The sequence below is a fragment of the Trachurus japonicus genome, chromosome 16 (genome assembly GCF_045865225.1).
Source record: "Trachurus japonicus isolate A0001 chromosome 16, Traja_1.0".
In the NCBI taxonomy this organism is placed as follows: domain Eukaryota; kingdom Metazoa; phylum Chordata; class Actinopteri; order Carangiformes; family Carangidae; genus Trachurus; species Trachurus japonicus.
The window spans coordinates 12248356-12271916 of NC_140922.1; the positions used below are offsets into that span (position 1 = coordinate 12248356).

Genomic DNA, 23561 nt, shown 5'->3' on the forward strand with positions numbered 1-23561 from the left:
GCTAGGGAGTTTCTGAGGAGGAGGAGGAGGACTTTACAGATTCCTCTATGTTTTTCACTAGATTTCACTTCACCGTCGTCTGCCGTCCTCTCTACTCACCCATCTGCAGTCCTACCTCTCACCTTCTCTTCCACTACCGTCCCTCCCTCAAAGTCTTCAATTTCCCCACCCTCATCAAGTACAATAAAAGTATAAAAACATTTTTTTTTGTTATGGGAATAATATTTCCTCACAAAGAATTGCGTGAAGACAATCAAAGCCTTTTTAAAAGAAAATATTTTTTGAGTTGTTTGTAAGGTTTTATCACTTCCTCTCTTCTTAAAATGCCAAACTACAGAAAGAAAACAGCATATTACCTAGCAGCCTATGGTCTGCCTTGTAAGGTTTTACCATTAGGTTTTAGAAAAATGTATAGTTTGTTCAGTGTCTGAGCAAAATGTCCAAAGGCAGAGGCACAAACTCTGAAGTCAGAAGAAGAATCACTGCCATGAATATTGGAAAAACCAAAACTAAACAAAAAGATGCTGTTTAAACTGTAGGCAATGTTGTTGTTTTTCCTGTTTAAAAGACACATCCATGGTCTGAGAGCAGCCCTGTTTGTATGACTTCCTCTCACTGAAGGCCTATCACAGATTGTCAGGTGCTCCAAACATCACCTCAGCAGCAAACACAAATGTCCATTTGTGACGAGGACAAAAGCGAACAGCATTCACCTTGTTGTGTACATTTCACACTTCACCTCTTTTTGTTTGATTGCTAGATTAAAGACACTGAGTCGTTGAAGCGTTGTGAATGTGTGAAAATGAGAAAGATGGACAAAATCTGATCCGATTTACACTTGAAGGATGGAGGCGAAATGCTTTGTAAGTATGTACCTGTGTGTCTGTAACTTGTGCGTGCCGTACAATGAGGCTGTGTTAACATGTACATCATTGTGCTGTACATGGTGCTGTGTGCGCACGTGTGTTTGAGTGTGTGTGCGCGTGTGTGTGTTTGAGACAAGTGTGTCAGGCTACACACGTTATTCGCTGTGTTTACTTGTACGAGTGTTCACCACTATTCCATAATTGTGCAAATTTGTAAAATAAAAATAAATGATATGATTTTATTTAAAAACACATTTGCTTCTTGTTTTACTAAGTATTAAATAATTACAGTCAGTATCATGAAAGAAAAGTCAACACCTATGCAAAAAGCTTGGCATGCCAACATGCTAGCTGCTAATGTTTAGTATGTAAGCATGTTAACATTTACTAATTAGCATTGAACACAAACACAGCCCAGGCTGAAGAAAATATTGCTGCTATGTTTAGGCATAGGGCCAATTAAAATAGGCTATTGAGCTAAGACTGCTTCATTAAAAAGTTATTAATGCCAGGGCCCAATTTCATTGCAATCCATCTAGTAATTAAGGCACTCAACTCAAAGTCATGAAGGTAAATCTATGGTGGTGATATATAAAAAGTGTCAGCTGGAATCATCCACTGGAGATCAAGTGTCTGAACAAAATGTCATGTTAATCCATCTGTTGTTGTTGAGATATTTCTGTCTGGACCAAAGTGATGGAAAGAAAAGAAAAGAAAAGTGAATATTTGTGTGAATACTGAAGGCATTAACACTAAATATTCACAATATAGCATAAAAAATTGGCACCAGGCCCCGCGTTAAAAAAAAAAAAAAAAAAAAATTTAAGGTGACCGTTTTAATGTTTAATGTTAATTACATGTGACTCGAGGTGCCCTTTCACCAGGTTTGGTTCAATTTGTTTAAGCAGTTTTTGTACTGCTGACAATCCAACCACCAAGGACAGAACCAATATACTCCAACAATTTCATGTAAATCTGTTTTGAACTGGACCCAGTTCGCAGACAAAGACTTAGGAAAACTGGTAAGGTGAAACAAACAAAAAAAAGATTTATTAAACTCAAACAAGACAAGACAAAAGAACATGGGGGTAGGGATAGAGGAACACTGAGCATGAACACTGAAGCAGCTGAAACATGCAGCGACGAACGCAGGGCATGAACACAGACAAACCAACAAAGGGCAACGGATAAGCACTAACAAGACACAGGTGGGGCAATCAAACACAGGTGAGACACATGAGGTAATCACAGGAGGGCGAGCAAAGGAAGACAAGACACTGTAGCCTACTTCAAAGTAAAACAGGACAAACAGGAACAAAAACAACCTCCTTCTCACAAGTTCTACCTAAAATGCTACTAAATCTACTTAAGCATGCAGAGTTTCCAATGTTTTATTCTGCCTTTTTATCATTTCTACTGTTTTTAGCCCTTATAAGGCCATTCATCTCTCAGCTAATACTTATAGCACCAGCCTTTCAGCATTAGCCTACTTCAGCAAAGGTGTTCAGCTGCCTTCAGCATTCAGATTTCTTCAGGAAATGCTTTTTCTATTGTATAGCCTACTGTACTTCATATCATCTTCATCAGAAGAACCTGTATTCATTCTTTCAACATTGAATGAGAGACTTAATTGTACAATGCAGAATCATTTACAATGACCAAGTGGAACAAATACAACAAATAAGAAAATATACACCAACATCCCAAATGGCATGCAACATAAAAACTATAATGCAATGTTTGATCAACTGATTCATGCATTTCCAATTGTTACACAAATTGAAGTGCAGCAAAAAATAAATAGAACAGCATACTCACCTTGATGATGTAACTTTCACAATGTCAAAGTGTGAACACGATGTTTCTCAGGTTCCACAGATCAGCAGGTTTGGGTTAAATCAGAGTTTGGGATCTGCTGGGATCAGCAGCTGTTGGAGAACAAAAGGACGGGTTTCCCACATGTCCCGCTGATATTGGAGCAGATCTGGGCCGATAACGTTTCCCCTCGCATAAACTCTGACAGTTTTGCTGCAGGTCAGACCCATCTCTCTCTGAGGTGTGTTTCACTGACAGGCTGCAGTGTGGCGGCTGCTCCTCACATTGTCACAATGTCACTGCTGGGTCAACAAATACTCTGAACACATGTTCTCAGAGTTTAAAGCCACCCAGCAGTATATAGCTACTGTAATGAGCTCCACCAGCTACATTAAAAATGGTTATACATGATAATGAATAAATAATGTGAAGAATGTCAAAGTGATACTTACTTATTCCACATGATACATTAAGATCTTGTTATCATTTTTTTATGAACATAACTTTTGCTGTAGCTGGTCGAGATGAAGTGAATTAACTTAAATATTTGAAAGGCTTCATCAACCTTTAGAGGAAAATAAGAATTGTCACTAAAATACAGCAGGTTACTCAGGTTCAGGTAATACACACACACATTTCTGTTACCACTGAATACATCTCATTGTGAGTTAAAGAGCAGGAGCAATAAGACAATTACAGATAAGAGATTTTTCATAAATTGTCATTCTGCACTAAGAGAAGACGTAAAAAGAAGAAGATAAAGCTTCATACAATCCTATTCAATCTCACATTAAAGGTGCTTATAGATAATCTGAGATAAAACAGTCTGAATATTTCAACTTTATAGATGAAGCAGCTACGGTTTGTTTTCATAAATGACTACTCTCAGTGGCACGTCTTAAATTTATGACAGTCTGATCAGATGCTTTTGTTTTAATAATCATCATTGAGCTCTGTTGTGTGAAGTCACTCTGAATAAGACCATCTGCTGACGGCCATAAATGTAGGAGGGATGTCTGTAATAATTGTTTGCTGTGGTGCCCCAACACATATTAGCACGGTGTTGTGAAAGACATGTAGGTACGTATGTTCAGAAACAGAGGACGCACAAACCACAAAATCGTGTTTTTGATGGTGTTATTGTTTCTTTATAGAGACATTAACAGACTGGAAACCACTGGTCTTTATGACACTACTTAAAGACGGTACACTCCGTCTGGTAAACAACTATTATCTCCACAATACTAAATGACTGCCACATCGGCAGCCATCACCTTGGCCTCCTATAGAGGCTCCCTAAACCCTGTTTATCCTGTGGTTAACCTCCCTGTTAGTCATGACCTATAAATGGTGCAGCAAAATACCTGTAGGCCTACACTACAACCAGGTTGAGCAAAGATATTGTAAAAATCCGACTGATTTAGCAGTTTACAAATAATTTATCTGTGTGAAAATGAAATTGATGATTCAGTTTCAGAAGTTTCTTTAAATCTGTCGCGTTAAAAAAAAAGATCATTTCAGAAAACAAAACCCTACCATTGGCTTTGTTTCCTCGCCTTCAGATGTTCTCACCTGACATGATGTTGCTGTCCTCAAATGCTCATTATAGTCTTTGTAATGTGGCAATTACCATGTTTGTGATCATTCCTGTTGACACATCAATGGTGCTCAACAAGTTAAATCATTTTGAATGAAACTATTTTTCTCCTGTGGGTGTACAAGATGCAACATGTTGGGAAATCATGCATCACCTCTGTATTTACTGCCAGATTAATCTCAAATTCACTCAGAAAACGTTGTCCAAACAGTGAATAAAATAATGCATCATGGACTACCTGACTTTGATATCTGATTTAAATTACAAACCAGTATTCAGACATAGGCTTGCAATTTCCAAACAGGTTTCCTAAACGGTTCACCAGGAACAATGATGGCTATGTGTCGACTGTCATGATGCTGCAGAATTTTCATAGTGGCCATGCAGGTTTTGGTGGTAGTTGGAGGAATGCAGACAGGCCTGGTGTTAACGGAGATATACAGGAATTAGGGACTGGACCATTGTCACTTCAGTTTTAAGGTGACTGAATCAACACCAACAATTTCAGATCAGCATGATAAAGGAGTTCATGGTCTGACGGTGAGCTGGACCTTAAAGCACAACTTTCTCTGTGGGATTTCTTACCTGCGGTGAAAGTCTACCTGCTCATTACTGCCTCACTCTCTCTGTCTTACCTGTCTCCTGTTCACTCATCCTCCCTCTCCACCCATTCATTCTCAACCCTTCCTCATGTCTCCTCCCTCACGGCCCTGGTCATATATAATGCTCATGTCACAGGGATTTCAGTTCTCCTCAGGGACATGTCATTGTTTTTGCTCTCAGTTCTGACAGTGTTATGACTGAGTTTCACCAGAAGCTGAGGAGCGGCACTTTTTTTGTTTAAGGGGTAAGACTGAGAAACTTTTGTTTTGTTTTTCTTCATTTCTTCCTGGGTATCTTAACTGGAAATAAAATGCAAATGAATAAAAACAAACACCAAACTACTTTTTTCACAATCCAAAATGTTGAAGTCATTCCTGCCTGCTGGTGTAGACTTGACTAATTGTAGATCGATTGATTCTCTGTTACATGATTTGGATTCTTAAATCTTCTTCTCCAATTGTTTCTTCCAGTCAAACACCAGGTGTCAATGTCTCCGTCTCTGGCCAGATCTGCTCCGAGCGAGCTCAACCATTGGTGGAGCCAGCTGAGGTTTCGCCTTCAAAACAAGAAAGGATGGAACGAGATGTTGGATGAGACGTTTCTGCTCCACGCCAAATAGTAAGAAAGCCATGAAGAATCTGAAGTCTTTCAATAATGACATGCAGGAGTAAAGCCTTACCTGTTTAAGGACATACTATACTAACATGGTGTTTGATTTGTCTTCCCTCAGCTTGAATGATATTCCTCTGTTCTACGCGTCTAAACAGAACAGTGTTGGCTGCATCAAGAAACTTCTGAGCTCTGCGTCCACTAATATCTTTGAAAGAGGTGGGGCTGAACTGTGAATGTAAAGTCCACCGTGCTTTAATGTCAGTGTCAGTCGTGTGTTATGAAGCTGTGGTCTTCTCATTCAGGAGCTCTCGGGGAGACTGCGCTTCACATTGCCGTGATGAATGACAACCTGGAGGCTGCTGTGGCCCTGATGGACGGAGCTCCTGAACTCATCAACGAGCCCATGACCTCTGAGCTTTTTCAAGGTTGACATTAACACATGCAAGAGCACAAACGTGTGGTTGATTTTGTTTAACACAGGTGTGCAGGTTAACTGCTTTAAGGCCTACAACTGAAAAATGTCAGAGATAAACTGAGACCAGTTTAACCCATTAACCCCCTTGTGGTTTTGTACTACTTCACTTCATAATGATTTCTAAGTAGCTTCAAATATGGATGCACTGCAACACTGATGTGTCTCTAAATGAGGGCTACCTCAAAATTAGGAAGCATTTGATGTAAATATTTGCATTCAAGATTTTAAAATTAATTCCATTAATGGATTAAATAACACTTAGATTAGAGGGGGGAAAAGTTTTTGTATTAAACCAGCAGGTGAAAATGTTTAAAGGCAGTTCATTCACAGTCGTTCCTGTCTTGGCTCTGTCTCAGGCGTCACTCCTCTACACATCGCAGTGGTGAATCAGAACACCAATCTGGTCTATCACCTCATTAGTCGAGGCGGTGATGTGGTTACCCCTCGAGTCACCGGCTTGTACTTCAGGAAGAGGATAGGAGGACTCATATACTACGGTAAGTCAGCATGAGTGAGACTAAAAGAAGTGTGGGGCAGCTATGCTCAGGTGGTAGAGTGGGTCAGCCATTAATCACAAGGACGGCAGCTAAACCCCCAGCATCCTCCGGTACACATGTAGATGTGTCACTTAGCAAGATGCTGAGCACCAATAATCCTGACGAACGTGAATATGCCAGAAAACATTGTTTCAGGGCAAAGAATTTGTAGTACAGATGGGGTTTTTCAAATGTGCTTTTGGTCAACAGGTGAACACATCCTGTCCTTTGCTGCATGTGCTGGGAGCGAGGACATTATCTCCATGGTGATAGATGCAGGGGCCAACACCAGGGTTCAGGATTACAGAGGTACGAAATGTTGCCTCTTTGAGAAGAGTAAGAGGAGATACGCTACGATTTCACATCTGTGTATCTATCTGTCAGTTAATTTAATTATTGATGCATGTCTTTTTTCTCTTCTTGGACCTTCTGTCTTCTTTTGTACACACATTTACACATTTTTTTCCCTTCTCATCTTCTCCTCAGGCAACACAGTGCTTCACATTTTAGTTCTGCAGCCCAACAAGATGATTGCGTGCCAGGCCATTGACCTGATTATGGCACGCGATGCAGAGCTGGACCAGTCACTGCCACTCGACATGGTGCCCAACTACCGAGGCCTTACACCTTTTAAACTGGCTGCCAAAGAGGGCAACATAGTGGTGAGTGAACCCTGGGAGGGCTCGCAGGGGGAGACCCTGATATGAAAGGTTGAGCAGATTATTTCACTAATCCTGGCCTCACTGCTGAGATCCCCCCTGTCACTCTCAGGCCTTTCAGCACCTGGTTAACAAAAGACGTGTAGTCCAGTGGAGTCTTGGCCCTTTGACCTCCAACCTGTATGACCTGACTGAGATCGACTCATGGGCCGACGACATGTCAGTGCTGGAGCTGATTGTGGGCGGCCACCAGAGAGAGGTACGACACAGTGTACAGGGACAGACAGTATTTAGGAGTCTTTTTGGTAACACTTTACTTGACGCCGCATTATAACCATACTTATAGTTATAATGCAGTTATAGCACTATAGTTATAAACACTCATAAATGATCATAATGCTTTATAACAATAATCATAACACACTATAAATCACTTTATCATGACTTATAAGGTCAGGTATTATAATGCGTTATAATTGTTAGTAACTCGCTGACAATGCCCATATTGATAATGCATTATAAGTTATAATGTGTTATAATTGTCGTATAAACGTGTATAACTATCATTATAAACACTCATACATTGCCACAAGGCTTTATAACAATAAGCATATTATAGAGCATTTTATAATCGCTTGTAAGGTCAAGTATTATAATAGAGGTATAATGCTCTATAATCTGTTATGCTTATTGTTATAAAGCTTTATAATATGAGTGTTTATAATGATAGTTATACATGTCTATAAGCAATCATAACACATTATAACTTTATTTATAATGCATTATCGATGTGGGCATTGTCAGCGAGTTACTAACAGTTATAACCTATTATAATACCTGAGCTAAGTCATGATAAAATGCTTTATAGTGTGTTATGATTATTGTTATAAAGCATTATGATAATTTATGAGTGTTTATAACTATAGTTATACAGTGTTATAACTGCATTATAACTCATTATAAGTATGGTTATAATGCGTTATAGGCGTCAAGTAAAGTGTTACCGTTTTTTGTGTGTTAGGCATGAGTTTTTGTTCTGATGCTGCCTAGCCTACACGTTCAGACATTTCTCTCTTGTGCAGGCGAGGGGGATACTGGAGGTGACCCCTGTGAGGCAGCTGGTCAGTCTGAAGTGGAACCTGTATGGAAAACATTACTTCAGGTAAAGTTTGTTGTTGGTCTCAGAAGTAACAGATATGAACTCTACTCATGTCCCGCCTCGTTTCACAGTGCCTTCTCTCTCTCCCTCTCTCTTTGTGCCAGGCTGCTGATGCTTCTGTATCTGCTGTACATTGTGGTTTTCACACTGTGTTGTGTATATCGCCCCCTGAAGGACGTTCCGGAGAACTACACACAGTCAGACATGGACAAAACCATCCGGATCCAGAAAACACTCAATGTGTGTTGGAGTAACAACGTGACTTACTTTATTTCAGTGTGACCAGATAAAACTGTTACATAATATACCACATATGGTGGCCCCAGAACAAACCTCCACACAGGCAGAGAGGCAGCCTTGAAGGATTTGCACATGCTGCCTCATACTTCGACTTGTAACAGATGAACTGTTTGTTAAGCATTCAAAAAAAATACTTCATCTCTGCCAGGTTGGAGATGTATTAGCCTACACATTATGCTGTTACTCTCCTGTAGCATACATGCAACATATTTAAAATGTGTTGTTTATGCAGTATATGTTTCATATATTGTAAAAATGTATTCAAATCTTATGACATTTTGATGATACGGTTACAGGACTGTTTTTACTGTGGTATTGCAACTTTAACTTACTTTTAAGTTTTCTGTATATTTCTTCAGCCCCACATTTTTTTCCTATAAATTTAATACAGTAAGTAGGTAATACTGTCAAATTAACATAAATGATATGTGAACAAGAAGATTACAAAACCAAAATCTACTACTCACATCAATAATCTTCATAAGAATAAAAACCAGGGGCTGTAGCCTGTATGTACTGTTTGTATCATGCATCTGCATATGACCCACGCTCTAATACTAATGTGCTTTTATACAAACTACCTTCCCTATTCCCATGTCTCAGGAGAGTTATGTGACATATGAGGACAACCTGCGGCTAGCAGGAGAAGTCATCAGTGTCCTCGGAGCATTTGCCATCCTGCTGCTGGAGGTGATTTTACGAAACATGCTTCACCTTCATACATATCGTATATTTACACGTACAAGTCCTGCTGTATTCTTCCTTCCAACAGATCCCTGATATACTGAGAGTGGGAGCGAAACGCTACTTTGGCCAGACAGCTTTGGGAGGCCCCTTTCATGTCATCCTGTGAGTACAAACACTTGTGAGCAGTAAAATATAAAGCATACTGCTGTGAAATACCTTCTAACCTTTGGGCTGTCTGTGTTGTGCGGACCAGGATCGGCTACGCCTGCTTGGTGGTGTTGCTGTGTGTGTTCAGAGCCTGCGAGGTGCAGGGGGAGGCCGTGGTGATGGCGGTGTGCTTAGTCCTGGGCTGGTGCAACGTCATGTTCTTCGCCCGAGGTTTTGAAATGCTCGGCCCTTATGTCATCATGATACAGAAGGTAGGTTGAAACGGTTGAAAATGGACCCAGACGCCAACCATCATGACTAATGCAGAAATAGTAGCTTGTTCCGTGTGCACCTGTATTGCCTTTTGAGGTTCCTCCATTTATGTTCTCAGACTAAACAACCCTGTGTCTCATTTCCCTTTAGATTATATTTGGAGACCTGACAAAGTTTATGTGGCTGACTGTCATTGTGCTCATTGGTTTTTCCACCTGTGAGTATATTCTGGGTGACACGAACAAATGAAAATCCAACAAAGCTTAGAAATTGTTGATATAATATTGTTCAGCAGTGAAGATCTTGACTTTTTCTTGAATTTCCCTTCTCAGCGCTGTGGATGGTGTACATGACCCAGGACCCAGACGCCCTCCCTGCGTATCGCTCCTTCCCCATCACTCTCTTCTCCCAGTTTGAGCTCAGCGTAGGCCTCATAGACCTGCCTGTGGAACATACCATCATTACACCCCCGATCGTTCATGTGGTGCACTGTGCCTTCTCTGTGGTGTCATACATCCTGCTGCTTAACTTACTGATAGCCATGATGAGCGACACACACTGGAGGGTGGCCCAGGAGAGGGATGAGCTCTGGAGAACTCAGGTAACACACTGAAACATATTATGGGCTGACATCATGGGCTGACTCATCATGCCCCTGCGCATCACTGCATGAAGAGCTGTGCTATAATGATCTACAGGTGGTTGCCACAACGTTGATGCTGGAGAGACGGCTTCCCCGCTGCCTGTGGCCTCGGATCGGGGTGTGTGGGATAAGCTATGGCCTGAAGGAGCGCTGGTATCTCAGGTAAGAGTGCTGCAGTGACATAGAGAAAGCCACAAAAAAAACACACCCTAATATAGCAGGAGCATTCATAACAAAGCTGACATCATATGAGGAGCAGTAAAAACGTTTCGTTTTTTTAGGCTTAGGGGCCTACTATTTTCACTAGAAATAATCACATAGAGAGACACAAGTTTTCCCACTGACCACAACCTAAGTATCCATTTAAGTGCTTCAGCTGCAGGTCATGATGCGCTCTGAGTAGGAAGCACAACTCTAAGCCTACTCTCTCACTGCTTCAGTTATTAGGCTACCACCTCCACCTGCACTTACTGACATTTTGGGAAATGTAGCCTATTCACTTCTTTCTCCAGTGCTGGATGAAAAGATGGATGACTGTATGGTTAATGGCAAGGAGTAGTAGAGTATATTTGTAATGTGTAATTACAATGTGAGGAGGCAGTTAGCTTAGCTTATCTTAGCATAAAGACAAGGTCCAGGGGGGAACAGGGAGAATCTGTCAAAAAAAAAAAGGGGTAATTTTCACATTTTGGTTTACAGATTAAATAATTCATTAAGCCTCAGAGGTGCATATAGGTAGGCCCATGGGAGGCAATCTAACTGTTTCCCTGTATGGTTTATGCTGAGCTAAGATAAGATAACCAGATGATCCTTTTTACAGCATGCTATGGACATGAGAGTGGTAATTCTGCAAGAAAGCAAAAGGGTAGGCTATAGCTACACTTCCCAGAAGTTGTTTCAGTCTGTTTGTGGCGCCGATGAGTCAGCACTGGTATTAATAGCTCAGTATCAGATCAGTATCAGAGTTGTTATTCCTCTCTTCCTCCCAGCACATCATGAGTTACATCTGCAGAGCATTTACGGCCACTTTGTGGTCAGTGAACAAACTTTTGTCTCTCAGTAGGCCAATGAGACAATGAGAACTGGCAGGTTGTTTTTTTTTAAGTGGGACCATTCCTTTAAGCATGATCAAATGGTACAAAAGTGAAATAAACATGCAATGCACTGTTTTCAGTTTTCAGTGGGACAGTGTTTATGTGGTTTACCTGATCCTCTCTACAGGGTTGAGGACAGAAACGACTCAATGTTGCAAAAGATGCGACGATACATCAAAGCCTTCTCCAGAGAGGATGAAAAAGAAATGGATGGACTGGATAAGACAGACACACTAAAGGGGCCGAGCTCGGGAACTCTGAACCTCAGACCCAAAAACAGAGGCGGGTTTAACAGGAGAACTCTGACAGGCTGGCAGATGATTCGCCACAGCGCTTTGGGCTTGGAAGCGGAGCAGACGGACCCAGAGGATGACCAGGACATTAAACATGTTTAGGAAGAGTTTCTCTGAGCCAGAAGTGCGTTTTCTGAGGCTTTTCATCATCTGAACATGACACAGACTGGAAGTGTTGATGAATTTCACTGCACTAACTTCCAAGAGGACAACTCAACTATCTCAGTTTCTCTATATAGTCAGCAGTGCAATTATTCCTGCAGTATTATGCTATAGAAAAGTGTGTTATTTTTATAGCAATATTAAAATGTGTAGCAGTAATATATACTAAGATTTTAAAAAAGAAGACAAAGTGAAATAGAGACATTCTACTTATTATGTAGATGTATAACAATTTTATATGGGAATAAAACCTTGTTAAAAGAAAGTCGCTGGCCTCTATTTGTGAAAAAAGTCACACAGAAAAGTCATACAGCAGTACATTCAAAAGACACAGAGATACCCTGATTAGTATAAAGTGCTTACAAGCATCATATACGTACAAATTATGCCACACAATGCTACAATAAAATATAGGTTTGCTGGTTAATTACTGATCAAGGTATAAAAATGGAAAGAGAAATGATTTGAAATGTTATTGAGAATACTGTTAATCTTTGTTGAATGTGAATGAGTTTTCTCATTCCTGGGTTAAAAACAGCAACGCTGTCAGATGTCCATCTGACAGATGAAGTAGGTGGATGAGTCGCAGGACTCCGTGATCCAGTTCTTCTCATACGACACTTTGGTGTTCAGGATCCCACAGTCCCGTTCTGGCCAGTCACCTCCTGCCCAGTAACTGCAAACAATGTTGACTTTTACATTGCGATCACAGGATACTGTGGTATTTTGTTTTTTATTCACTCAGTGACCACTTCATACTTGATACACCTGCAATCCAATACCACAGCCCTGTCATTACATTAACCTGCATGAATCTCATTGTGTTTGCTTGTTGGTGACATTTTCAACAATCACTTCTAGCAAAGAGCTGACTTTGGTATAATCTAGTCCAGTACACCACCATTTTTCTCGGTGACCTCTGTACTAAACATGACAGAATTTAAATGTCCAACTGTGTCAAGAAAACTGAGCATTAAACACTACGGTGGCATTAGATTGTATGTTTTACCTAATAAATTAATAGATATGGAAAAGAAAGAAGAAAAAGAGAGCAGAAGATTGAAAGAAAGGAAAAAGGAATCACCTCTTCTGTAGGACATTGTTGTTCACCCAGGTCCATGTGCTGTCTTTCAGTCTCAGCCCCATCCAGTATTTCAGGACCCCTTTCCTAGTGAGGTAACTCTACAAAGAGAATATCATTCACATTTACACAAATTATTACCATGCTACCACCAAGGAAGGAACTGAGTGGCACCATGGGTTTAAATGACTTCTGATCCACCTGAACGCTCTCGTTGGTGATGACGGCCAGAGATCCTCCTCTAGAGCTGCAGTTCCTCTGACTCTCATCCCAGCTCAGCCTGAAGGTGGACAGGTAAAAACACGACCGCCCAAGAGCCAGCCACCCATCTGCACACCGCTGGCAGCCCAGGCCTGGAAGAAGGGGAGGGAGATTTAACAGAGACTGTGTTCAAGAACAAGAAAAAGGTCCCTGAACTATCCCTGTTTAGATGCTCTCCAAAAAAGACATAAAGCATTCAGTCCAGTTTCATTAGCATTTTTGGACAGATTTTGTGAACCCTTATGTCTATATGCCTATATGTATATATCAAGTTATACTGTAAGTCTGAGAGGAACTTATAAAGCTGGTGAAAATTTGGTGAAAATGTCTCAGTTCTCTAAAAAACAAGCACATGAACTAACTTCCTCTGTTTGAAAAACTATTTGGGGCAACTGAAATAAGCAGAACTATAACTCAAAAGCATGATGTTGGACAATTAATATTTTGATTTTCTTTTGTCTTTCTTAGATGTTATTGATTTTTGTTGTCCTGCAAAAGATTTATAAACCCCCTTTTTGTATTTACAAGCATTGCACTTACGACTGGGATGAAAGCTGGGGAACTGGGTTTGGCATTCCTCAAAGTTGCAGTTCTGAACTTTGTTTATCACTGCTGGCTCAGTCACTGGGCAGACTGTGGATCCAGTTTGGACTAGAAATCAGAGCACAGTGGGAGGAGTTGTGAGGGGAAAAGAAAAACGCCTTCCGGCCCGAGCAATTTAATCAGCCACACTTTGCATTCCTGGATCGTCTGTTGTTATGAGAAAACAGTAAACAGTAAAAGCAACATGGTCCTGACAAATACATCTACTGTATTTTCCATGTTGTCTGGATTCCGCATTGCCATCGATATCTACGGTGTTACAAATCAAGCCAGCAGTGCACTGTTTTTAAATCATTGGCATGAATTCACTGGCATGGCTGCAGATACTCACGTTTCAAACCGAGGATAATGACGACCAGAAGAAGCACCAGGGAGATCATTGTGAGGATTAAACAGCCAGCGCGGTACAGACGAGCGTTTCCCTCGGTCTGTTCGCCTGGGGAGCAAAACATCAAACAGATATGAGTGAGGCATTTCAATAAACACGCCACAGACCACCATCAAGGCTTCAAAAAACAGCTGAGGCCTACCTTTGTCCCCCTCAAGCTCAACCGATAATTTGGATGACAAGTTTTCCTTGGCTTCATCTTTATCATTCTTATCCTCACCATAGCTGCGGCAGAATTTTATATACATGGAGGAAAATGTCCTGGGATCTGTGAGGAAGCTTGTTTACCCTTGCCTTGCTCCGTCTTCCTGTCCTGCAAAGCCTCGTCTGCCTGCAGCTGAGCAGTTTTAAGACACCCCCACCTCCTGCCTCGTCTCGTCGCCACAGCAACGCAACCTTCACTGATTCCTAAATTAATCATGGAGAACAGAGCTCAACTTGTCCTTCAGCTACTCAGAAGTTTTACTGTATCTCTCTTTGTCTCTCATTTAAAGAACGAGCGTGTCTGAGAGAGACAGTACAAGAGGCACAGACAGACTCAGTCAGCATGGATCCTCTGTACTTCAAAACAACAGATAGGCTGGCTTTCCTGAGGTCGCTTCAGGTCAGAGCACTGCAGACATCAAAGTGTTTACGTCAAACACAGTTCGGAGACACAACATGTGGTCATCACTGATGCACAATTGAAATATTTGTCTTTAAATATGTGATTAAAGTTTGGGAGGTTTTGTAGAAAGAAAGACTTAAACAAGACCTCAATCAAGTCACTTCTTGAACCTCAGCCACGTAAACTCTTTCATTCTTTTAATAAAAACTGAATTTCTTGAAAACACACGGGCAATGAATTGATAGGAGTCATTGCCTTCTTATGCATTGTTAATGACTATTATGATTAAAGGCTCCCAATTCAAACAAATAACACTGCAATGCTATTTCACAATATTGTCTTCTTTCTTGTTTTTGAAATGGTCTATTATTACAACATAAAAGGCATGATGAAAGGTGGGTGTGTCACAATGTACGGTGCTAGAACTGCACAGCAGTGTGTTGTAAATGGTGTAAATGTGTAGGTGGCCACATAATACACAGACAGATAGATACCTGTGTAATAGTTCTTTTTTTGCCACAAGTCTGTATTCACAGTATAATGTAACAGAGCAACAGATGGCACATAATGCAAAGGAGGTAAAGCAGAATTATTACTAACAATAATAACATTGATGATCTGTGCTGTTTAAGTGTCCCGGTAAGTCACAACACAGTGAGAGTGAATCATTATGAACAGCCAGCAGCCTGAAACCGAAGCAGCTACATGGAATTCAAACAGGAAATGTATAATTTGTACTTTTCCTGATTCGACATAGCAACATATTTTCCCTGGAGATTTAACAAGCTCATCTCTATGTGACCTTACAAAATAAAAAGGGTAATAATGTGACCTTACAAAATAAAAAGGTTAATAATATGTTGTAAACATAAAGAATTAAGTATATTTTACTCCAAGGTTTCCAAAATGAAGTAATCCAAAAATGATAAACAACAAATAAATTATATTGAGTTCCTTACTTGCACCGGTCTGTGTACAGCCTGATTGCATGTGGATTACTAATTGAGCTATTTAAGTGATAGACATTACAAATGAAGGGAAATTAAAGATTAATTACAGTATTAATATTCAGCATCTGTAATTTACATACAAAATAATATATACAATAATAATACATTTTTAAGTTGTGAGTCAAATTAATGCTTTAATAATCCAATATATTATACATATTGAAATATAAACAAATATTTTTATGATATGATTATACTATATGATTATTACTGTGAATATGTATGAGCAAATATTAAGTATATTAAAACGGATTACATTTTTACCCTATCCACAGCAAAATCTTGGGAGCTCAAGTTAAGTAGAGCAAGAATGCAGCCGTCATACTGGTTAACATGAAGGATAATATTGACCACTAGAGCTGCAGCCATTAATTAACTGGAAAACTGTCCACACAAAATGAATCAGTAGTTTTAGCTGCAGAAGTGTTTGCTTTGTCTGTCTGTTTTTGATCTGTTATTTAGACAAAACAAGAATTTGAAATGTTTAATGAATCATATAAATAAATAACAAAAATCACTGTAGCTGCACCTTATACACTTAAATTTATTTTGAAACAAATTAAATTTATTATTAAAGGTTATATTTTTTTCTTTTATTTTTAGATCTTTTTAGACAAGACTGAATCTATATTACATCATGAATTGAGGTTTATTTTTCTCAGAACTGGTGCAATAATGCTGTTTCCACTTTCTCTTTTTCCTCCTTCTGAATAAGTTTTAAGAGAAACAAAACAAGCTCTTTCTGATGCAAAACAAGTCTGCGTAAGTATTACTTTCTGTTACGTTCAATTGCGTGTTAGTGTTTGATGAGGCAGTTTTATTGTGTCTAAACATGTCATGTTATGCAAAAACATTTTATCTTTTATCACACCATCTGTTGGCATTTCAGCTGTACATTATATAAAAGACACATATTTTATAATGTAACATACCTGTTGTTGTTTTTTTTGGAAAATCATAGAAACGAGCTTCTGAATAGACGTCCTCAGGTGGACTGCGTAGTTCAGAGTAATGGTCTGGCTCTGTTTCCTCTGAGGCTTGACAAAAACACAGATACATTTCATCTTGAGACATGAACCAGCTAACCAAGATGAAGGAGTAAGATCAAATCAAATCTTCTATTCATTATAGTGTTTTACTAAAATTCTTGGAGATATTTCTGTCAAACAAACCTCCAATAAGATGCATATATTTTTCAAATTTTCTTGTACCTTTAGTTTTGACCTCTGGCACTGCTTTGCTTGCTCCTTCATCTTCTTTGGCAGTTTCTTTCTCTGGGGTGATGTCCTGCATCTCCATGGCTCTTCTCTTCTGTTTCTCTAAGTTTCGATCTACTAGGGAAGTCTTTCAGACCCGGCTGGTCAAGTGACAATGAGGTTATGTAACACATTAATTGTGACAATACGAATTAATGATAAAACACAGAGTTGCAAAACTTATGTGTGCAGTATGTTACCTTTTTGGTTTTGGTTTTGGAAAAGAAGAAAATTAACCGAAAAAAAAAATGTTCCAGACGTTAAAGTATCTGGCAGGTCTGGCTCATGAAATTAGTAAAGACAGAACACTTCCCCATGAAGATTCCTCCTCTGTCTCAGTCCTTCCTCTAAACCACATGTAAATAGTGGACATGTGGGTTTGAGGAAAAGGCTGTTCCATATAATATACATATTGATGAACGTCCTCTTAAGCATCCTTGATGACCATGGGATATATTACCAAAACAACCAAATACATAAAAAGGAAATGTTGAAGTATTTCAATACAATAAAAGCTCGAAACTAACATGTTCTACACAAACAATGGCAGGGTTTTGATTCATACTTTCATTTCTGTGTTTTTTTTTTCTTTTTTCTATTGGCTATCAAAAGCCACAGGGTTGGCAGATGGACACACACATAATAATAGAAAATAATGGAAAGAGAAGAAATCTGATTTTTTGCATTTTTATCTTTATTTTCCACAAAAGTTGGTATTAATTTACAAAAGAAAAATACTATTTGCATTAAATACAGATGACTGAGAAAGATACGGAGAGCTCTCTCAACATAATTCCCATAACTTCCTGAAAAATGCGTTCTTTCTCTCTCTTTTCAACCTTCCTCTTTCTTCTTTCACCATGGAAGGAATCAACATAACTTGAAGTGTAATAAAAACGCAGTAATGCTCAACACCCAAAAATACTGACAAAGGTAAAACCCTACCAAAAATCCCTCAGCATTGTGCGAAGCCTTTCCTTTCCAACATGTACTGTAGTTACTTATCAGAACTAATATCATAGAGAATAATAGTGGTGTGAAACATGACAAACAGCTTTAGCTCTTTAATCCTCTGACAGTCTCACTTTGTCTCCTCTCGTCTCTTTCTCTAGTCTTTGGTCCTCCCTCAGGCACCATACACACTCTCATTACTGTAGGTCATGTAGAGAAACAGGTCCTCTTCATGGTGCTCCTGGAACACAACAAAGCAGACAAAAATGCAGAATTTAGCATGACAAGGGTATTAAAGAGTGTGCACTCTACTACAGTCTATATAGCGCAACACAGGTGAAGGCACATAACAATACATAAACTCTGACTGATACACTTGGAATTACCACACAATTGCCCAATAAGAAAAAACAGAACTTCTTTTTCAACAAGACAACTGTGGTTGGAAGAATTCAGTTACTTGGGGAAAATAAAACTTCTCAGGAAACTGATTAACAAAAAAAACTGTTGAAATACATGCTGACTTTACACCTTCCTATCCTCTAAATAGCTAAAAATGCACACAAACATCTTTTTTTTCTGAGCTGAGCACAAACTGATGGTTTTCAAGTCACTTTCAGGATGACCGTCATCATTATTTTGGTCAGTGTTACTGGAAGGCTGTTTGAGAGTTCAAGAAAAGAACCGCCCAGATTTTATTTAGCACAGACTAGCTGGCAAAACATTTTTGGTTTATTGTGTTGCTGGGGAATTTTAATGCAAATTTCTTTTTTGCATATGAGCTAAAGGAGAGACCTTAGTGATGTTGCCTCAGACAGTGACACTGATCTGACAAATGCTCATCACTATGTTTGTTGCCAGTAACGTGTTAGCATGTGTGTGTTTATGAGTGTGTTGGAGGGATCCTTGCGTGAACATGTGTGGACAGGTGCAGTTACCTCGTACACAGCGGAGAGAGGGGAGCTGGATGGGGGAAGGGAGTTGTTGACGAAGAAGAAGAGTGCCTCCTCCGGTCTCAAAGACACACGCTGACGGATCAGGAAGCACAACTGCCCCACTAAAAAAGAGGAAGGAGATCAAATAAGAGACAGAACGAGCCGCAGGTCAGCAAAGGTCACAGCGACCGCCACATGCACTGGATTCATTTCGTGAGTAAGAGAGCGAGGTGCATGTCGGAGATGACCAGGTCAATGGGGCAGATATCAGATTCAATCAGATGGGACAAAATTGCAGTTGCAAATGGAAATCTACTGGAACTGGTTATCCAGCAGCCCTAAGCGTGGCTCAGCTCATTGAAGTGTTGCAGGACACAAAACAGGAGATCTCATAGGTGGAATGCAGCCATCAGAAATGTCATTCTATACACTCAGCAGCACAAAGAAAAAACAGGCTTGACAAAAATGTAGTTGGAGTGTCACGCTGATCAGCTCATCAAGGTAGTATGTCAGCGGTGAGTTAGTCAGCCATTCAAGCTTTAAAGGAGAAGTGCCGTTTTTTTTCCAACCTGGACCTTATTTCTGGCATAAAATACCGTTTATGCCAGAACTAACTTTGGTGTCATTCGGTCGATATTTAGATCCATTTGGGAGCCGTATGTATCCATATATACATCCATATAGTGGGAGTGATCGGGGCACCGAAATACAGCCTCTAAATAACGCATTATCTGCCGCAAAACTCGTTCATTTCACCAATATTTTGTAATGATTCGCTAGTGCTATTTCACAAGAACACCACCAGTTACCATCTATTCACGGACGTGCAGCAGTTTGTTGTTCTCTGACCAGCTGTTCCTCTCTCTGCCTCCGCATCCTCCTTTCAAAGAGCTCCTCATCCGTATACTCTGGCTCAAAACAGTGAGGACGTCCATCATATTCAAAGACGTCGTCCACAACCTCAAAATCTGACAAATATTCAGCCATGTTGCACAAAACTAGCAGTAGCAAATTTCAGGTAAACTAGCTGACCATCACACACACACATACAAAAAAAAAAGCCAGCCGTCAAGAGAGTGAATGAGAATCAGAGATGATCATCCAGTTCAGAGGTTAGTAGGTCAATCTACAGACCCCGGATGACGATAACAGGCAACTCCAGACTCAAAGGGGAATAGCACTAGTGAATTATAACAAAATATTGGTGAAATGAACGAGTTTCACGGCAGATGATGTGTTATTTAGAGGCTGTATTTCGGTGCCCCGATCACTCCCACTATATAGCTATACGCGGCTCTCTAATGGATCTAAATATCGTCCGTAGGACTCCTAATGACAACAAAGTTATATGGGTGAGTAAACAACCGTATTTTATGCCAGAAATACGGTCTAGGTTGTAAAAAAGAAAACGACACTTCTCTAACTGGCCTCAGAGGTGGTTAATCTCTTAAGTTAAACTAACAAATCAGACAGGTCAATAATATCACCTGATATTATCTTATTTCAGAGATCTGTGTATTTGTAATAAGACAATGCAGTAGAGAAATGCCAAACATGATTTGATGTCACTTAGAGACAGAGTCACTATTACATAGTTTGTCCAGCAGAGAGCACTGAGAGCAAGTTTATTTTAAAACGGCAAAATGTCTATTAGAGGCCCATATTAAGGTTGTTTAATGTATGTGTTAATATTCTTTTTATGTTTTTTTATATCATTGGCCAGCATTTTTTTTTACTTTGAAATATCAATATCAGTATTGGCTAACAAAATAAAGTGGACAGTGTGAATTATTTTGGGGCTTGTTACACATTTATTGATAGGACAGTCGGAGACAGGGACAGGAAATGGGGAGACAGTGAGACTCTGTACAGGGGGTGGCGCCTGCTCAACCCAGTGAGCTATACACCACCCCTGCATGTGTGTGTATTTACCTGTTAAATCTGAGGGCACTAGGTATTTCTTCTTGTCCAGTTCAGGAGCTCGTGACCTTGGGGCCCTCTCCACAATGATCTAATTGAGAAAACCAAAGAACCCCTCATCAGATAATACAGATTATGATCATTGGTGCTTCAAATCTCAACAGCAATCAATGAATTTACACTACTTCTTGGATGAAAAAGGTTTAAGAATTCATAGTCTTTTATTAAAAGAACTGAGATTAAATCAAAGTGTATGCATTACTCACATTATCAAACATCCCCTAGACTCTTTAATGGATTGATCATTGCTTCCAGTATATTAATATTCTATTACAAAATAAGACAGTCGTCATACTCACTGGTATTTTGTCAGGATGCTTAGCCCGGACTCTCTCGCCCTCTGCTCTCCTCACCTCTAGTGGCACTGAGCGCTGGTACTGACTGCCCATCTGAAAACAACCCAACAGAACATCAAGTCCCCGACAAAAGCTTTATTTAGCAAGTAGACAAAGCAGAAAGACGACTGGCTGACTTCACCAATCACAGCATTCAGTGGACAAGTGATACTGAGAGCCTAAAGAGCACATCATTGTTTGTAGCTAGATGAGATGCTGGCGTCTTTTAATCAAGTGTTTTGTGGGGGCCATGATATTGTCGGTGAGCAGTGCAACAATGTAGATTACAGAATACCTAATGATGACATGAAAGTGGCTCATGAATTAAATAATTTAACTGTTATCTATTTATCTCTGCATCTACCTAGAATATATTCTGCACTATTGTTTTAACAAGAGGAGCTCTCCTTATGGTTTGATTCAGTCACTGTGGTGGTGGGGTGGCAAATCAGTCATGGCACAAGTGGATGTTCAGGAATTTTGCTTCAATGTGATGAAATGTCCACGTTCACTAAGTTTTTTAGTTAATTTAATAAGGCTAAAAACATAATATCACATTATTATCAATATTAATATTGCTGTTGTTGTTGTTGTTGTTGTTGCTGTTGTTGTTGCGTCACTGAAACTCGTGGTGTCTGTTTTTCAAAGGGGCGTCCCGCAGACTAAATGATTGATTGCAAAAATTGGTCTGGCCATTTCTGCCATAACGTCATCGGTCCAGAAATTGACGTTTTAATCCGGCTTTATTCTCAGTTATCTGTTTTAGTAGCATTGAAAATAAAATACGACGAACATTTGCATTTACCCACAAAATAGCCTGATTTTCTTCTTCTTCTTTTTTTTTTTACCACAAGCCATCAAAAAGCCTTGAATGGCCACAGTCCTATGTCCTCTCAGATCAGAAAACCCAGAATCATCCAGTTACATCCAGTTAGTTACAGATGGTTTAGGTCTGTTTACTACGAGCTTGGCCGAGGTAAACAGGGGCATCATGGTGCAGAGCGAAGCTACCGATAAAAACACACACATCCAAACCATGTCGTTTCATGTCCCGTCCTTACTGACGGTCAAACTGATCACACACAGGTTGTATTTTTCTCGGTGTACACAGATCAACTGTTGTTGATGTTGTGGTGTTGTGGTGGGTGAGGTCATCGCCCAGCGAGGCCACGTCATTTTTCACAACAACAAGGCACCGAGACATGCTAACGCTAACTAACCTTAACTTACCTCCTGTCTGAGACGGTTGAAACTCACAACAACCAGTGCACGACATTTTGTACTAGTACGAACATGTTCAGTCTTTACGTCTTCAATACTATACGCAAATGGCGACTGGTTTCGCTAACGGTAACTATCCTAAACCCACTAACAACGGCGTTGCTAACGAGTAAAGCTAACGGTGCAACAAGACGGCACATACCTTTGCAAAAGACAAAAGCAAGCTTCACTTAAAACGGGGCAAATCCAGATGTAACTTATTGGTCCTTTGTTTTGTCAGTTCTCTCAAATCCGAAGAAACAATTCAAGCTAAAAATTCAGTCATAACGTTCAAGTATGCGATCAATTTCAAAGATGTCGACTGGACTACTTATTCTGCTTAACGAAAACAACAACAAATACTGCAGAACCCGCCCACCACATCTGTGTCCAATCAGAGACGAGTGTGAAGATTGACAGTGAATTCTAACCAATCAGAGGGAACAGAAGGCAGCTTGGCAGTGCGTTCATTGGATGGGCATTTACGTCTGCTCTCTTTGAGTGATGGGTCCATAACCAATAATAGGTCTTGGAAACTGGAGCAGCCTGACATAGGTTGACGCCCACGGTCACGCCCCAGTCAGGCTACGTGCTTAGCGTGCATGTTTTTTCATCATCTGCACTGTTCACTTTGTTCTGTACACATCCACTGCAGGCAAATGCCAGTAATTTCATGCAACTTGCAAAGTCTCTTACTGAAGGTGCACAATTGTTGTTCGTGTCCAAGTTGTTACAATCATATGATCAAATCAAATCGGCGTCCATGATGAAATTAAAACAGGCCACAACCCATTCTCAGTGATGCACGCTTAAAAGTGAATTTTATTCCACCATTATGAGTTTATTGAAATGTCCTCACTGTGTAACCTATAAAGCTCTGTACATCTTTGAATTGTTGCACATTTTGTGCGATACTCAACTGCTCTCCTGCATGCAGGGGCTCAATTTTCAACAGACATGCATCATAAAATCA

At 40.0% G+C, this 23561-nt stretch overlaps 3 protein-coding genes across 4 annotated transcripts; 1 reads left to right on the forward strand and 2 right to left on the reverse strand.

Annotated features, from left to right (window-relative positions):
- The first annotated feature begins 5351 nt into the window (after positions 1–5351).
- On the forward strand, positions 5352–12186 carry trpv6 (transient receptor potential cation channel, subfamily V, member 6). The gene is made up of 16 exons (XM_085801542.1): positions 5352–5499; positions 5612–5709; positions 5796–5918; positions 6325–6465; positions 6715–6813; positions 6991–7166; positions 7276–7422; positions 8246–8325; positions 8427–8562; positions 9226–9312; positions 9395–9471; positions 9563–9728; positions 9880–9946; positions 10062–10330; positions 10428–10534; positions 11594–12186. The coding sequence occupies exons 1-16, from the start codon at positions 5369–5371 to the stop codon at positions 11859–11861; spliced, it is 2172 nt and encodes a 723-aa protein (XP_085657668.1). The 5' UTR covers positions 5352–5368; the 3' UTR covers positions 11862–12186.
- Positions 12130–17457, reverse strand: LOC146971904 (C-type lectin lectoxin-Lio3). 2 transcript variants are annotated; one of them, XM_085801585.1, is made up of 8 exons: positions 17328–17457; positions 17083–17228; positions 16804–16908; positions 14198–14302; positions 13804–13914; positions 13204–13355; positions 13006–13103; positions 12181–12597 (listed from the first exon to the last, which is right to left on the reverse strand). In XM_085801585.1, exons 2-8 carry the CDS (start codon positions 17168–17170, stop codon positions 12468–12470), a joined length of 789 nt encoding a protein of 262 aa, XP_085657711.1. In that variant the 5' UTR covers positions 17171–17228; positions 17328–17457; the 3' UTR covers positions 12181–12467. The 2 variants fall into 2 exon arrangements, with proteins under 2 accessions (XP_085657710.1, XP_085657711.1); XM_085801584.1 differs by lacking the exons at positions 16804–16908; positions 17083–17228; positions 17328–17457 and adding an exon at positions 14397–14583 and having other exon boundaries at positions 12130–12597.
- Positions 17458–17800: 343 nt separating this feature from the next.
- Positions 17801–22939, reverse strand: LOC146971905 (gamma-aminobutyric acid receptor-associated protein-like 1). Its single transcript, XM_085801594.1, has 5 exons — positions 22752–22939; positions 21293–21382; positions 20946–21024; positions 19017–19135; positions 17801–18319 (listed from the first exon to the last, which is right to left on the reverse strand). The coding sequence occupies exons 2-5, from the start codon at positions 21380–21382 to the stop codon at positions 18254–18256; spliced, it is 354 nt and encodes a 117-aa protein (XP_085657720.1). The 5' UTR covers positions 22752–22939; the 3' UTR covers positions 17801–18253.
- Positions 22940–23561: the final 622 nt, after the last annotated feature.